Raw genomic sequence first — 15,448 nt, 5'->3', positions numbered from 1 at the left:
CCGGGTTTAGCCGCGTTTACATCTAGAAGCATTAAAAAAAAAAAAAAAAAAAAGCACAACAAATCGTTATAACTGCCAGAATCTTGGCGTATGCTTGTACATGTTTTTTGTAAATATTTTTTATTGGAATTTTATGTAAAAGACCAACACAAAGTGGCATGTAATTGTGAAGTGGAAGGAAAATGATAAATGGTTTTCAAATTTTTCTACAAATATATATGTGAAAAGGTGTGGCATGCATTTGCATTCAGCCCCCCAGTCAATTGTTTGTAAAACGACCTTTCGTTGCAATTTCAGCTACACATCTTTTTGGGTATGTCTCTACCAGCTTTGCACATCTAGAGTGAAATTTTTGCCCATTCTTCTTTGCAAAACAGCTTAAGCTCTTTCAGATCGGATGGAGAGCATCTGTGAACAGTAATTTTCAAGTCTTGCCATAGATTTTTAATTGGATTTAGGTCTGGACTTTGACTGGGTCATTCTAATACATGAATATGCTTTGATATAAACCATTCCATTGTAGCTCTGGCTGTATATTTGGGTCGTTGTCCTGCTGGAAGGTGAACCTCTGACCCAGTCTCAAGTCCTTTGCAGACTAACAGGTTTTATTCTAAGGTTGCCCTGTATTTAGTTTCATCCATCTTCCCATCAAATCTCCCCCATCCCTGCTGAAGAAAAGCATCCCCACAACACGGTGCTGCCACCTCCATGTTTCACAGTGGCGATGGTGTGCTCAGGGTGATGTGCAATGTTAGCTTTCCGCAACACATCGTCTTTTGCTTTTAGGCCAAAAAGTTCAATTTTGGTCTCATCTGAGCAGAGCACCTTCTTCTACTTGTTTGCTGTGTCCCCCACATGGCTTCTGACAAACTGTAAATGGGACTTCTTATAGCTTGCCTTCAACAATGGCTTTCTTCTTGCCACTCTTCCATAAAGGCCAGATAGTTGTCCTGTGGACAGATTCTCCCACCTGAGCTATGGATCTCTGTAGCTCTTCCAGTTACCATGGGCCTCTTGGCTTATTCTCAGATTAATGCTCTCCTTGCCCGGCCTGTCAGTTTAGGTGGACAGCCATGTCTTGGTAGGTTTGCAGTTGTGCTATACTCTTTCCATTTTCAGATGATTGAGATATAATTTCTATAACCTAACCTTAGCTATAAACTTCTCCACAGATGTATCCCTGACCTGTCTGGTGTGTTCCTTGGTCTTCATGTTTCTCTGACAAACCTCCGAGGGCTTCCTAGAACAGCTGTATTTATACTGAAATTAAATTACACCCAGGTGGACTTTACTAATTAGGTGACTTCTGAAGGCAATTGGTTCCACTAGATTTTAGTTAGGGGTATCAGAGTAAAGGGAGCTGAATACAAATGCACGCCACACTTTCCAGATATTTGTAAAAAAAAAAAAAAAAAAAAAAAAAAAAAAAAACATTCCTTCTACTTCACAATTATGTGCCACTTTGTGTTGGTCTATCACATACAATCCCAATAAAATAAAATGTATGTTTTTGGTTGTAACATGACAAAATGTTGAAACTTTCAAGGCACTTTATACCTTCTCCATGTCTTAAAGAGGAAGTAAACCCTGATGAGTTTACTTCCTCTTTGATTCCCTGCAAAGGTAAAGCATAATGGACTACTATGCATCACATAGTAGCCCATTATATGTCACTTACCTGACACAGGAGCCAGCGATGTCACCACTGTCCCCTGTAGTCCGGAGCATCCATCTTCTCGGTGGGTCTCGCTGCTCCGCTGCTGTCATTCGACGAAGCCGCAACGACGTCACTCCCGCGCATGCGCACGGGAGCCGCCACTCTCTACATATTGCCGTTGACAGCGGCGTGCTCAGTGTGCCTGCTCGCCGCTGCCTACGGCACATGCGGTGCCTGTTTTTCGTCAAATATCTCCTAAACCGTGTAGGTTTAGCAGATATTTCTTGGACCTACAGGTAAGCCTTAATCTAGGCTTACCTGTAGGACAAAGTGGTTTGTAAGTGTTTACAACCACTTTAAGTAACAACAAAAGGAAGTGAAGACACTCAATAGCCCCAAACTATTTCCGTCCAATGTGTATGTGGGATGAAATTTCATTGAATAGTTCTACACAATTGACATTAAGGGCATTAGAGTAAAGCTAATCAACTCATTATTTTAAATTCACACCAGAAGAGTGTCTTGAATTCTGACTATAACATATTGAAAAGGAAAGCAATCCCATAAGGAACAGCAGAATGGACAGAAAAAAAGGAAATAAAAAAGGGAGGGGGGAGAGAATAGAGGGATAGAAACCCAGGTAGGAGGAAAAACAATGAAGCTCCCAGGAGATACGATTAACTTTGTCAAATCCTCTACAGCTTCACTGACACCCAAGGACTCCAGATAGCTTCAAATTGCTTAGTAAAAATATATATTTTATAAATATTTTATATGTATTCTATTGAGAATAAAATATGGTTTATGAAAATTGCAAATCATTGCATTCTGATAAAACAAGTGAAAAACTGACATTTTGCATCTTTTAGAACTACAGAAATGGCAACTGCATTCATAATGTACTTACATTAGAAAAGCTACAGTTGCTATAACACCACAAGCATGATAAGAGTGATTCAGCTGTGCTTGAGAAGGATAGATAACGGCAGCATCAATGATGATCCACCAGCCTGTGAAGAACTGAAAAACAACCAAATTTATTTCAAATCATAAATAATCACTTTGGCATATACATAAAGAAAGGTCCACTTTTACTATAAAATTACATATAAAACCACTAGCCATTGTGTAAAATAACATTATTAACCCCTTCACATTGACCATACACAAATAAGAGGCCCCACTGGACTGGGCTTTTTTCCCAGTGGGGCCACATATTTGCATATCTCTCTATGTGCTGGGATCGCATCACACGGCGCGTTCCCAGCACAGAGACCGGGTCTCACTGAGAGCCCTCCGTTCTAACAATCAGGACCCGGAACATACGATTCCAGGTCCCCCGATTGCTGTTATAGCCTCTTATTGGCTATCACAGTGATCAGTCACTGAGAATCCCACCCCCGTTTCTTCTGTCTCTGTGAATGGAGAAGCATTGTATGTTATATGCAGTTTCTGGTGTGGAGTCCAAAAAAGTGCTTAGGAAAAAAAATAAAAATACCTAGCTGAATGTTTAATCTAGGTCAACCCCAGGGTTAGTGTTTGGGTCATGGTCAGTATTCAGGACATTATATATATATATATATATATATATATATATATATATATATATATATATATATATATACACATATATATATATATACATACATACACACACATACACATATCTCTCTAATTATATTATAATATAATATTATATATATATATATATATATATATATATATATATATATATATATATATATATATATTTTTTTTTTTAATTAACCACTTCAGCCTCAGAAGGTTTTACCCCCTTAATAACCATTTTTGCGATATGGCACTGCACACTTTATCTGACAATTACACAGCGTGCGGTGTTGTACCCAAACAAAATTGATGTTCTAGTTTTCCCACAAATAGAGCATTCTTTTGGTGATATTTGATCACCTCTGCGTTTTTTTTTTGTGCTATATACAAAAAAGAATATAATTTTTTTACTTTCTGCTACAATACATATTAAAAAAAAATAAAAAATAAATATCGCAATATGCGTGTATTATTGGTTTGCACAAGTTATCGCATCTACAAACTATGGGAAAGATTTCTGAACTTTTTTTTTTTGTGTTTTTATTGGTAATGGCGGCGATCCACAATTTTTGGTGGGACTGTGATATTGCGGCAGACAAATCTGACCACAAGTGACACTTTTTGGGGACCAGTGACATTATTACATTGATCAGTGCTAAAACAAAAAAAAAATAAAAAAAATAAAAAAAATGAACTGATCAATGCATAAATTACACTGGCAGGGAAGGGGTTAACACTAGGGGGAGATCAAGGGGTTAACTGTGTTCCCTGGGTGTGCTGTGTGGGGGCTGGGCTCACTGGCACACCACACAGATCACTGTTCCAGATCACATCTCCATGATGTCTCCTGTCAGAACGGGGATTTTACATAGGCAGATCCCTGTTATGCCTCTGTGTACCGCGATCATGGGTCGCCGGCAAACATCGAGTCTGCGGGACCTGTGGGTGCACTTTGGCAGAGGGCGCACGTGCCCACAGTGTCGCATGTACAGACCGCCAAACAGGTACAGCGGTTTGCACAAGCAAGCCGACCTGCCACTGTGTATATAAAGTGGCTGGTCGGCAAGTGGTTAAATTAATGTTATTGTCAGCGTGTGTCTGGGTTGTACTATGGGTACAAACAACCAACACACACGTGGTACCGCTGCGGTCGTCAGGAGCAGGAGAATTTATTTTGGGTTGTTCTCTGGTGAAATATTATGGTAGTAGCAAGAAATATACAGTTACATTTTTTATGAAATCCCAATTTGTCCTGAGAAAAAAAGCCGGTATAATCCACCCGCATGCACAAAGAAGTTGGGCTGATATTTACGGTTTTACTAACACGTCAAAGTTGCAAAACTGGGCATAGGCATTAAGCTTTGTCTTACATTAAGGTGCAAATTGGTTAAAATTATTTCTCCATTTCAATCTACAAGGGCTTTCTTTTCTAAAATGGTCATAAAAATAAAATGTGACTTTTTTGTAATATGGCAACCTGGAGGTGTCACATAAAGCCTTGGTACACACTTGGTTCTTGATGGTGTGAACCTCACCCTTTTTTCTCAGACATCTGCACAGAGACACAAGTCACATTTTAGTCATCCACTGACTAAAGAGTTTAATTTTTGTACTCTCATAGATCCAAAAACTTTTTTTAACCAAACGTCTATTTCACTGTCCATCACAGTGTTTAGGGTGTGGATGGTGAGCAGTAGGAAAAAAAAAAAAAATGCCCACGCATTAGAAGTCAAAGTAAAAAAAAAAAAAAAAAAAAAAAAAAAAAGTAATTGAAATTAGTGGGAACAAATAATCCCTATGCATTCCTGAATCCGCTGCCACTCTGCGTTGAACAACCTTTTCCAGCATTGGCTGGTTTGCACAAAAGTTATAGCGTCTACAAAATAGGCAATAGATTTATGGCATTTTTAATTATGATTTTTTTTTTTTATTAGCAATGGTGATTTTTAAAAACTGTGATTTTTATTGTGACTGCGACATTGCCATAGACACTTTTGACACTATTTTGGGACCATTGTCATTTATATAGTGATCAGTGCTATAAAAATGCACGGATTACTGTGTAAATGACACTGGCAGGGAAGAGGTTACACACTATGGGGCAAACAAGGGGTTAAGTGTGTCCTAGGGAGTAATTCTAACTGTTAATGGCATGGGCTCACATGACTACAACATGACAGAGATCACTTCTCCTGATGTAAGGGAGCAGTAGATCTCTGTCATGTTGCTAGGCAGAACAATGCAATGCCTTGTTTACATAGGCATCTCCCCATTCTGCTGCTCCATGACACGTTCGCGGGACACCAGCAGATATAGAGTCTGCGGGAACCGCGGACACAGTCAAGCAGGACACAGTGGCATGCGTGCGCTCACTAGCCCGCAAATTAAGGGGGACGTACAGGTATGCCCATTTGCCCACCACTGCCATTGTGCTGACGTATATCGGAGTGTGGTGGTCGAAAAGTGGTCAAAGGCAGGATATATGGGCACAGGTTAAAAAAAAAAAAAAAAAAAAATAAAAAAAAAAACAGACAAAACCACTTGTTGGCAGTAACCACATTTGGAGCACACTGAAATCAATGTACAGCTAAGGAGATGATGAGCAACAAGATGTTATGTTTCCAAGTAGCAAAGAGGTTTGTTCACCAGAATGGCCCTTGGCTTAATTTACAAAACTAGGAAAAAGTAAAGTGTGTTGCTCTTAACATCCGGTTCTGCAGTTTTCATTGTCAATTTGGCATTTAACACCTCTGGAAGTGTTGGATGCCTGTGTTTCCTACTGCTCACTGTAGTTCCATCCATGGCCTCTTAATCACTACATGACTCAGCAGTGACATAAGAGTGGAGAATGTTGACACCCATCACTCCTAGAAGTGTCAAAATGTTGAAGAAGCTGACAGGCTGTAATGCCTGAAAAAAGGGAAGGCAGGCCATATGGTATAAAAGCTCTAAGCTCTATTGCTTGAAACTTTCATCTTCATTTTATCTCATCACACAAGGTTGCTTTACCAAAAGGTCATATCTAGAACGAGGCATCTGAGACAACTTAGAAAGACTGCTCGATAGATTGGGGTAATAGGTGCTTTTGTTCTTTTGAATCTAAAGCGGGGATATGCAATTCGCCGACCTCCAGCTGTTGCAGAACTACAACTCCTATGTGGCATAGCAAGACTGACAGCCACAAGCATGACACCCAGAGGCAGAGGCATGATGGGACTTGTAGTTTTGCAACAGCTGGAGATCCGCTAATTGCATATCCCTGATCTAAAGTACCGTATATACTCGAGTATAGGCCGACCCGAATATAAGCCGAGGCCCCCAATTTACCACAAAAAAACTGGGAAACTTATTGACTCGTGTATAAGCCGAGGGTGAGACATCCCTGTGTCCATTCCTGTGTCCCGTCCATCCCTGTGTCCATCCCTGTGTCCCGTCCGTCCCTGTGTCCCGTCCGTCCCTGTGTCCCGTCCGTCCCTGCCTACCTGTGCCGATCTGCAGCCTCTGTGTGCCATGCTCTCCTCGTCTGACAGACAGCGGCCATTCCTCTGTTCAAAAGCCGCGCCTCCCTGTCTGTGATAGGCGGAACACTCAATTTCCCAGCAGTCAGTGTTCCGCCTATCACGGACATCCTCTCATCCTCGTCCGTAGTATGAGAATGAGCGGATGTCCGTGATAGGCGGAACACTGACTGCTGGGAAATTGAGTGTTCCGCCCATCACAGACAGGGAGGCGCGGCTTTTGAATAGTAGAATGGCCGCCGTCTGTCTGCTCGACACGCTGATCGGGCAGGCAGACGGCGATGACTCGAGTATAAGCCGAGGGGGGCACTTTCAGCCTCAAAAAAGAGGCTGAAAATCTCGGCTTATACTCGAGTATATACGGTAAGCCCTTTTTCTTGCTGGCTACAGCGCCGCTCATATTCTTCATATTATTCTATTAGAACGCCAAAGAATGATAATAGAAGATCTGGTAGGGTACCAAAAGCAATAAGTGACCTTCACTTTTAATTATGACCCACTGTTCAAGTTCTGCAATTAATAATGAGGATCTATAATCACTAAATTTCATATAATGCTAAGCCAGCCAATATCTGTCATACAAAAGACAGATTTAACCTTGGCAGAATACTTATATACTAAATAATTTAGACAAACAGTACAAGAGAGCTTGATAAATTAAATTATATTGCTGTCTTGGTACGCTCAACAAGAACAATACCAGCAGAAAACGGAAAATTGAATACTCACCTTTCCGTAATTTTCCTTTCTTGGTGCCTACGCAGAGTTTCTCTGTGTTGAGACAGGATTAGTATGTCACCCAGGTAGTGCAGGACCCTGACCCCTTTTCCCGAAGGGGAGCTAGGATGGCCACTAAAACTTTGGTGAAAGTCCTGGGAGCTGATGGGATTCCAAATGGGAGACATTGGAACTGGAGGCGCAGATTGCCCACTTTGAAACGGAGAAAAACATGAAAATGATGGATGGGGATGTGGAGGTACGGCTGTACTGACTGAATTACTGTATTCAGGGATTCCATCTTGAAATTCTCTACTCGTATGTAACAGTTTAGCCTCTTTAGGTCCAGAACAGGCCTCCAACCTCCTGATTTCTTGGGAACTAAAAAGATTGGGGAATAGAACCCTGAGTGAACTTCCGAGCCGGAAACTGGCTGAACCACTTGTTGGTGAAGGAGTAATTGGATATATTGAAAGAGAACTTGTCTCTCTTCTCCAGAGGTCGGAATCTTGGTGGGTTGGAATGAAAAAGGTCGAGGACGGCTTTTGAATCTCCAGTAATGTCCTTGCCGGACCGTGGAGACTGCCCATGGATCCGTGTAACTTTCCACCCAAACCTGGGAAAAGACCTGAGTCTTGCTCCTACTGGACCGGTTTGGATGGGTAAGGAGTCAAAAAGACTTCTGGTTCTTCTTAGGCCAGTGATGACGAACCTTGGCACCCCAGATGTTTTGGAACTACATTTCCCATGATGCTCATGCACTCTGCAGTGTAGATGAGCATCATGGGAAATGTAGTTCCAAAACATCTGGGGTGCCAAGGTTCACCATCACTGCCTTAGGCTTTCCCAACTTAAGGAAAGTGGCTTGTAAGCCCTTCCAACGTCTTTGTATTCCTTACCGGGACAGTATGATCCGGCATCCCTAGATCTTTGCTGGGTGGCTGGTCGCGAAGTGAACCTTCTTTTCCTATTCCTATCCTGAGGGATAAGGCCACTTTTGCTGCCTGTGACTCGGGTAATGGCTGTATCCATCTTTTCGCCGAACAGGACCTTACCATCGCATGGGATGCGAGACCATGACTGCTTTGAAGATGGGTCCGCCGACCATGGCTTTAGCCATAATGCTCTTCCGGCTGTGATAGAGTAAAGCATAGTCCTGGAGGAGCACCTCAGGATATAGATGGCCAGTTTTAATTCATCCAGAGCTTTGATGATTTTGTTTGGATCCAGGCCTCACCTGAGGGTTGTCTCGATAGTGTCCGCCCATACTTTTGTAGCTCTGGAGACCGAAGACAGTGCCACTGCTGGCTTGCAGGCTCTCCCTGCCGCCTGATAATCTTTTTTAAGGTCTGAGTGGATCCTGCGATCCAGGGGGTCCCTGAAAGAGACTGCATCTTCTAAAGGCAGCGTTGTGTTCCTGGCTAATCGCATGACCGAAGCGTCCACAGTTGGTACGGAGTCAAAGAGCTGGGTCTTTGCCAGCGGGTAAAGCTTGAGAAACCGGTTGTAGGTGACGGGTCTCTTGTCCACCTTCTGCCACTCCTCCGTCACCACTTCCTTAATTTCATCCATTAGAGGGAAATTTGCAACCTTTCTGGTCAGGTGAGGAAAGTATTTTTTAGTTTTGGACGGAGGCTCCGGTCTTCTTCCCACTGAATCGCATCCTTAACTGCGGTAATAAATGGATTCACTAAGGCAAAATCAAATGCTGATGAACTTTCCTCAGCTGTATCTGATTCGTCCTCTGAGTTAGCCTCCGAACAGGGTTGGTGAGAGAGCCCCTCCCCCGCTCTTTCTTCCACAGGCGGAACTAATTGATCTTGAGACAGGGCTAATTCCCGGATGGAATCCAGATTAAATCTTTAATTGAATCCATGGATCCCTGCTTATCCGCTGTGGCTTCCAAGAGGCACTGACTGCATGCCAATTTGTCCAGGAGAGCTTGCTTCCCACAGACCCAGCAGGCCTTCTTCCATAGATGTGCCGACCTGCCCTGGGAATTATGCCTGCTTGAGACATGTTGGGGTGATCTCCGACTGCTGCGGGAAGGAGTGCGAATGTCCAGAGCTTCTGCGACCTCTTGACCTATCGGCAGAATCTCGTGATAAGATCTGCGAGATGATTCTCGGTACGGGCTGTGGAAATAAAACGAGATATTTCCAAATGCCCCGAGAAAGCTATTTTTTTTTGAGACTTACCTAAATGTTGCAGCCCCTACCTAGTGGGATATTGAGGATCTTTTTTATTATGTGGCATGGAGAGAGAGAGAGAGAGAGAGAGAGAGAGAGAGAGAGAGAGAGAGAGAAGAGAGAGAGAAGAGAGAGAGAAGAGAGAGAGAAGAGAGAGAGAAGAGAGAGAGAAGAGAGAGAGAAGAGAGAGAGAGAGAGAGAGAGAGAGAGAGAGAGAGAGAGAGAGAGAGAGAGAAGAGAGAGAGAGAAGAGAGAGAGAGAAGAGAGAGAGAAGAGAGAGAGAGAGAGAGAGAGAGAGAGAGAGAGAGAGAGAGAGAGAATAAGACACTCAGATACCTTCCCACTGACAGCCTGGCTAAAATGATACTTCAGGCTGTTTAAACAGCTTGGGGGTACCAAGATGGCCGTTGCCTGGCTTCAGCAGGCTACTGGGCATGCTCCGAGTGATCCACTGTAGCCCAGCCCCCCCTGGAGGAAGCAGGAAGAGCATTGTGATGGCTGCTGGCCATCCCAGGGAGCCAGCCATGAGGCGGAAAAAGCAGCATATTGTCCTGGCTGATCAGAAACAGGTATCTTGTGCTAAAGGCTCCCCCGCCGGGGGAATTCTGTGATAGGTAGCCGGGAGACTGAGGAGAAGACATGCTCCTGGATCGCTCTGCCCCAAAAAGATCCACAGAAAAACGGGCTCCCATACTTATCTGGTGCATTTAGCAACCCAAGTAATGAGACTCCATCCTGCAGGAGAGCATGAACCTGCAATGGTCGCACCATATGACGGTGAGGTAGGGCTGGACTGTGATCCTGCAGGGATGAGGACAGGAAAAAGAATACCTGAGGAAGGAGTAACTCTTTTTTTTTTATAGAGTCACATGGTCCTGTGGGTTGATCGAGGGCAGAGCCATCAACCATTGGTATGCTGCCATGGAGGCACCAGGAAAAGGAGGTACACACTGTGACAGTATGAGGTTCTGCCACTGAGAAAATGGGCACAAGGTTCTCATGTATGCCGACTGCAGGACTCTGGAGTATTGGTTTTGAGTAGAGAAAACTGTTTTTACACCCTTCTCCAGATTTTGCTATTCACGGATCAGGCTCCGTAGTTTTGAGATTTTGAATTGCCTTGGGAGGGAAGTAATCTCCAACCCAGAGTCTAGGGTAGGCCATACACAATGCAGATTTCGTTCCTGCAACCACAGGTTGCAGGAAATGAATTCACAAGTTTCCCATATCAACACAGTGCTTACAAAGGAATCTCTTCTGCCAAGCCATTGTCTGCTCCGAATTGTCTTGTGATTATTACTAGCGGCTCCTAAAGTCACTAGCGATAATCCCTGTTTTCACCCGCCCACCACTGCCAGAAGACCGTGATTATCACTAGCAGTTATAGGAGCAACTAGCGATAATCGCAAGAGAATCCAGCAGGCTAGTTGTACTCAAGTCGATTGCCTGAACCACTTCCTGTTGAGCCAGTCGAGATTCAAACCATCTATGGCGGGCCTAGGTTTTGTTGAAGACCAGTAAGGTGTGTGTATACAGCCTTTATAATGAAGTACTGAGATTAGTTCAGAGCACCAGCCAGGAGGGAGCTATGCTCCCATTCTGAAGACAAGGCTTCACCTTAGCTGACAGGTGTGAACCAGTATCGCTGCATGTTGCTGTACGCATTGACTAGGAGCTGTGTGTGTGTTGAATCGCATATGTTCTGAGAGACCCCATTAATAAGAACAGAGGTGTTGCTGAAAGAGAACCAGATGGCTTGGTATTCTGTTACTTATTTATGCTGTAACACACCGAAAGCCCCATTTGTGGGCTTTATATTTTTTTTTTTTTAATAAAAGTGGGCTCCTGGGCCCTTAAAACACAGTTCGGACGTCTCAAAAAAAAAAAAAAAAATAATCCACATCCACCACATAGTCTAATCATCCCATGTCATCACACAAACTGATATACTTACTAAAACGCCAGCTGCAACAGATGCTATTGTGTTTCGCTTCTCACCCCAGTCAATGCAGTCTGAGCACCGTATGCTGTCAAGAAAGCCTGACATCTTCAAAAGACCTACAAATAAATGTAAAGATCAGTAAACGGTATATAACAATTTACATGATAAGAAAAAAACTAGAATGGTCAGAATACTGCAAGTCAAATCTCCCCACTTATATATGGCAGCACTTTGCACAGTACAAGTATACAATATCTCACATCAGTACCTGCCATAAAGTTTCTTTCCCACAACCAAGATAATACAACATATGGAAACACACCATACACATGCTATTTTTCAATGGCACTACAATGCAGATATAAGTTCTGTATTACCAGCAAACGTGCATGTCCAATTTTTGGTCTATTGTGGTGTGTTAGCAATCTGTTTAAATTAATAAGCTGCCCTAATGCAGCATGCATTAAACACACTGCAATGGGTTTGCAATGTGTGAATAGACCCTTAAAGTGGCTGTAAACCCTTACATACCCAGTGAAGTGACTTGCCTCGCCTCAGGTGGTACACCGAGATGAATCAAATTCTCCTACATACGCTGTACTTGTTTATCTGCTGCCCTCTCATCTCTACAGCTGTCCTTATACAGCATCTCTCAGCTCTGTAATGCAGGACATGAGGGATCTGAAGTCTCACAGTCAGGACAGCTTGGAGGGAAGGGACACATCCCCCTCCTTAAAGTACAGGGAGAACATGCTCAGTTGTGGCTGTCAATCACAGGCTGTGTGCTAAATCTCTGCTCCCAGTCACCCTTTTATCTCTTGATGCTCAGAAAATATGTCAGAAGTGACTCAGAAGTGACAGATAAGAGAAATCACATCCAATGCTTTGGTTAGAGACAAGTACACAGTGTAGAAGGATATGCTTTGTTCACATTTCATATATGAGGTTTACAATCACTTTAAAGTGGTTGTAAAACCTTACAAACCACTTTGACCTACAGGCTTACCTGTAGGTCCAAGCAATATCTCCTAAACCTATATGGTTTAGGAGATATTTGCCCGAAAACGGGCACCGTTGTCTACGGCGCATGCGCCGTAGACAGCGGCACGCAGGCGCACTGAGCGCGGCATTCTCAGCGACGGAGCTGCCGCGCGTGTCGGCTCCCGTGCGCATGCGCGGGAGTGACGTCATTGCGGCTTCGCCGAATGACAGCGGCGGAGCTGCGAGACCCCAACAACAAGATGGATGCGGCGGACTACAGGGGACAGCGGCGACTTCGCTGGCTCCTGTGTCAGGTAAGTGACACATAATGGGCTACTATGCGATGCATAGTAGTCCATTATGCTTTGCCTTTGCAGGGAATGAAAGAGGAAGTAAACTCATCAGGGTTTACTTCCTCTTTAAGGAACTAGCAATTTCAGGTCCATACTACAGTCACGTTGAAGCAATTTTGAGTAAAAATTGACTAAGTAACAAGTAGACTACATGTAGGAAATCCACTCTGCATGCAGACAGTGTACTTTGTGATAATTAATCCAAGAACCAAGTTCTGATAAATTAGATTGCAATCCCCTAGGCCTACCTATTAACCAAAGTGACGGTAAAATCATAGTAGCAACGTTTATATTTAGAGGGAACCCTGTATTAAGTGAAATAAGAATACTAGTTGCCTGGCAGTCTCGCATTTTTCACTGACCTGGAACTAGCGTGCAGACTATAAAATCAAGGTGAAATGAAAACTGATCGGCATACTGAAGAGTTTTTGTCAGTCTTCATATTCTCCCAGTATAGGTTTTCCTGAAAGTGTACATGTAAAGAAATGCAATAACTAGGGTCAGTGCACCCAAATGAATATTTTAGTGCTTTGGTAATGGCAAGGGTTTCATTAAAAGAGATATCCATGTTACAGTTCTCAGCATAGCACATCAGCAAAGAAGGCCATCAGTTTACTTGTTTACTTTAAAAAAAGGGAACTGAAGTCTGGAAGCCATATTAAAAAAAAAAAGGCAAGCAGAAGGCAAGAAACTAGTTGCCAAAAGTATTGCCTATGTCAACCTAGCAGCTGATCTTTTCCCCCCATGCTGTATTTCTCGGCATATAACTCTCACTTTTTCCCCCTTAAAATCAGGGGAAAATAGTGGATGCATGAACGGTTGCCTCAGGGGAGAAGGAGGGAACAAGCGCAGCCGAAATAGACAGAGCCGGATCTCCTGTGTACTCTGCTTGGCTCGCAGTCATGTCCAGTCCCACCTCCTAGCATTGAAGTCCCACCATTGGACCAGTGTTATGTCCATCATAAGAGCCAGGCCAAGGGGTGGGACTGGGGGTGACTGCGAGCTAAGCAGAGTACACAGGAGATCCAGCCCTGTCTATTTCGGCAATAACAAGGCTGCAGATGGGCACAAATTAGGCTGCAAGGATGGGCAAGGCTGCAGATGGCCACTTATCAGGCTACAATGATGGGCAGGGCTGTGGATGGGCACTGATCATGCTGCAATGATGGGCAAGGCTGCAGATGGGCACTGATCAGGCTGCAGTGATGGGCACTGACCCTTATTTTGCTTCACAATTCTTTATTTAAAATGTATGTTTTTTTTCCTGAAACTTGCCTGTTATACGCCTGTACGCGTTTTTTGCATGCTAGTCACATATCGAAAATGGAGAGGTTACTAAAGTTACGAAAATTATTGTACGACAGAATAAAAAAATCGGAAGTAATGTCATGTGTTGTGTATTTCTATTGTATTTTCGCGCAACTGTACGGATTAAACGAAAATCGTACAATCTGGTATTGTACAAGAATTTTTTTGTGTTTGTCCGATCGGATACTATCGGATGAACTGTCATGATCGGCTGTTGAAACCTCTGTACTAAGGATCCCGTTATCTTACAATCGATTGAAAAGCGGTATTTTTCATCCGATCTTCAGATCGTGTGTAGGGCTATCGGGCTAGCCACACATTATACAATTCTCTTTTTTCATTTTCTTCAACTATGTAGTGGAAGGGCTTGCCTGACTGCATACAAATTGAAAGTGTAAGCAAAAGCATTAGGTTTGACCTCATATGGTTTTTGTACATCTAAAAAAAAATAAAAAATAAAAAATAAAAAAGGAAAAAAAATTGTACAAGATGGCTAGCCTTTTTTTTTTTTTCGTGCAATCCAGCAGGTTGCACGGTAAAAAAAAAAAAAAAAAAAAAAAAAAAGACAGCTCAAGTTGGAGCCCTTATACCAGTGATGGCGAACTCTGCCACTCCCTCCAGCTGTTTTGAAACTACATTTCCCATGATGCTCAACTATACTTCAGGTTCGCCATCACTGCCTTATACTAACCAATGCGAGGTTAGTACAGAGATCTCCCACACTGAGCTGTTGTGTTCTAACAGGGGGACCAACCATCCCCCAGAACTCTCTGCCATTGGCTAAGAGCGCTGATCGGGAGTCGGCCGGCTTCTGTCAGACAGACGGACATACACATGGGCAGAATGATGACCCTTTTTTTTTTTTACTGGCAAATTACTCCTAACATTCTGCCTGTATGTACGGGGCTTTAGACTTTGCACTGCAAATATACGGCTATGTGCCTGTAGGCACAGAAGTGTTCAGGAAACCCCCCACACCAGCACATGCATGGTTGCTTTTTAAGAGTAATTCCAGACAAAGTACATTTTTCATGATACTTCTTAGGCACAATTAACAACCAAGATGGGCAAGGGCACAGCCAGAACCATGTGACAGAATTAATGACTTGGCTGTCCACCTATAATTAAAGTAGAGTTCTGTCCCCCTCTCCAAAAATTAAAAAAGTCAGCAGCTATAAATTCTGCTGACTTTTACTATTAGGGCACTTATCTGT

General features: G+C 43.2%; 1 protein-coding gene across 2 annotated transcripts in view; it reads right to left on the bottom strand.

Moving 5' to 3' along the window:
* The window catches only part of TMEM50A (transmembrane protein 50A), a 43,246-nt gene that overhangs the window by 13,954 nt on the left and 13,844 nt on the right, over positions 1-15,448 (bottom strand). For both annotated transcript variants that reach the window (XM_077481888.1, XM_077481889.1), the window contains exons 2-3: positions 11,605-11,708; positions 2,565-2,677 (exon numbers count right to left, since the gene is read on the bottom strand). In XM_077481888.1, coding sequence (XP_077338014.1) covers positions 2,565-2,677; positions 11,605-11,697 — 206 coding nt within the window. In that variant the 5' untranslated portion in view covers positions 11,698-11,708. The remainder of the gene's footprint in view (positions 1-2,564; positions 2,678-11,604; positions 11,709-15,448) is intronic.

The sequence above is a fragment of the Lithobates pipiens genome, unplaced genomic scaffold, assembly GCF_037356315.1.
Source record: "Lithobates pipiens isolate NorthernLeopardFrog02 unplaced genomic scaffold, aLitPip1_a1.2 Scaffold_16, whole genome shotgun sequence".
Lineage (NCBI taxonomy): Eukaryota > Metazoa > Chordata > Amphibia > Anura > Ranidae > Lithobates > Lithobates pipiens.
Note: the sequence above shows the minus strand (reverse complement) of the source record. Positions and strands in the feature narration are given on the sequence as shown.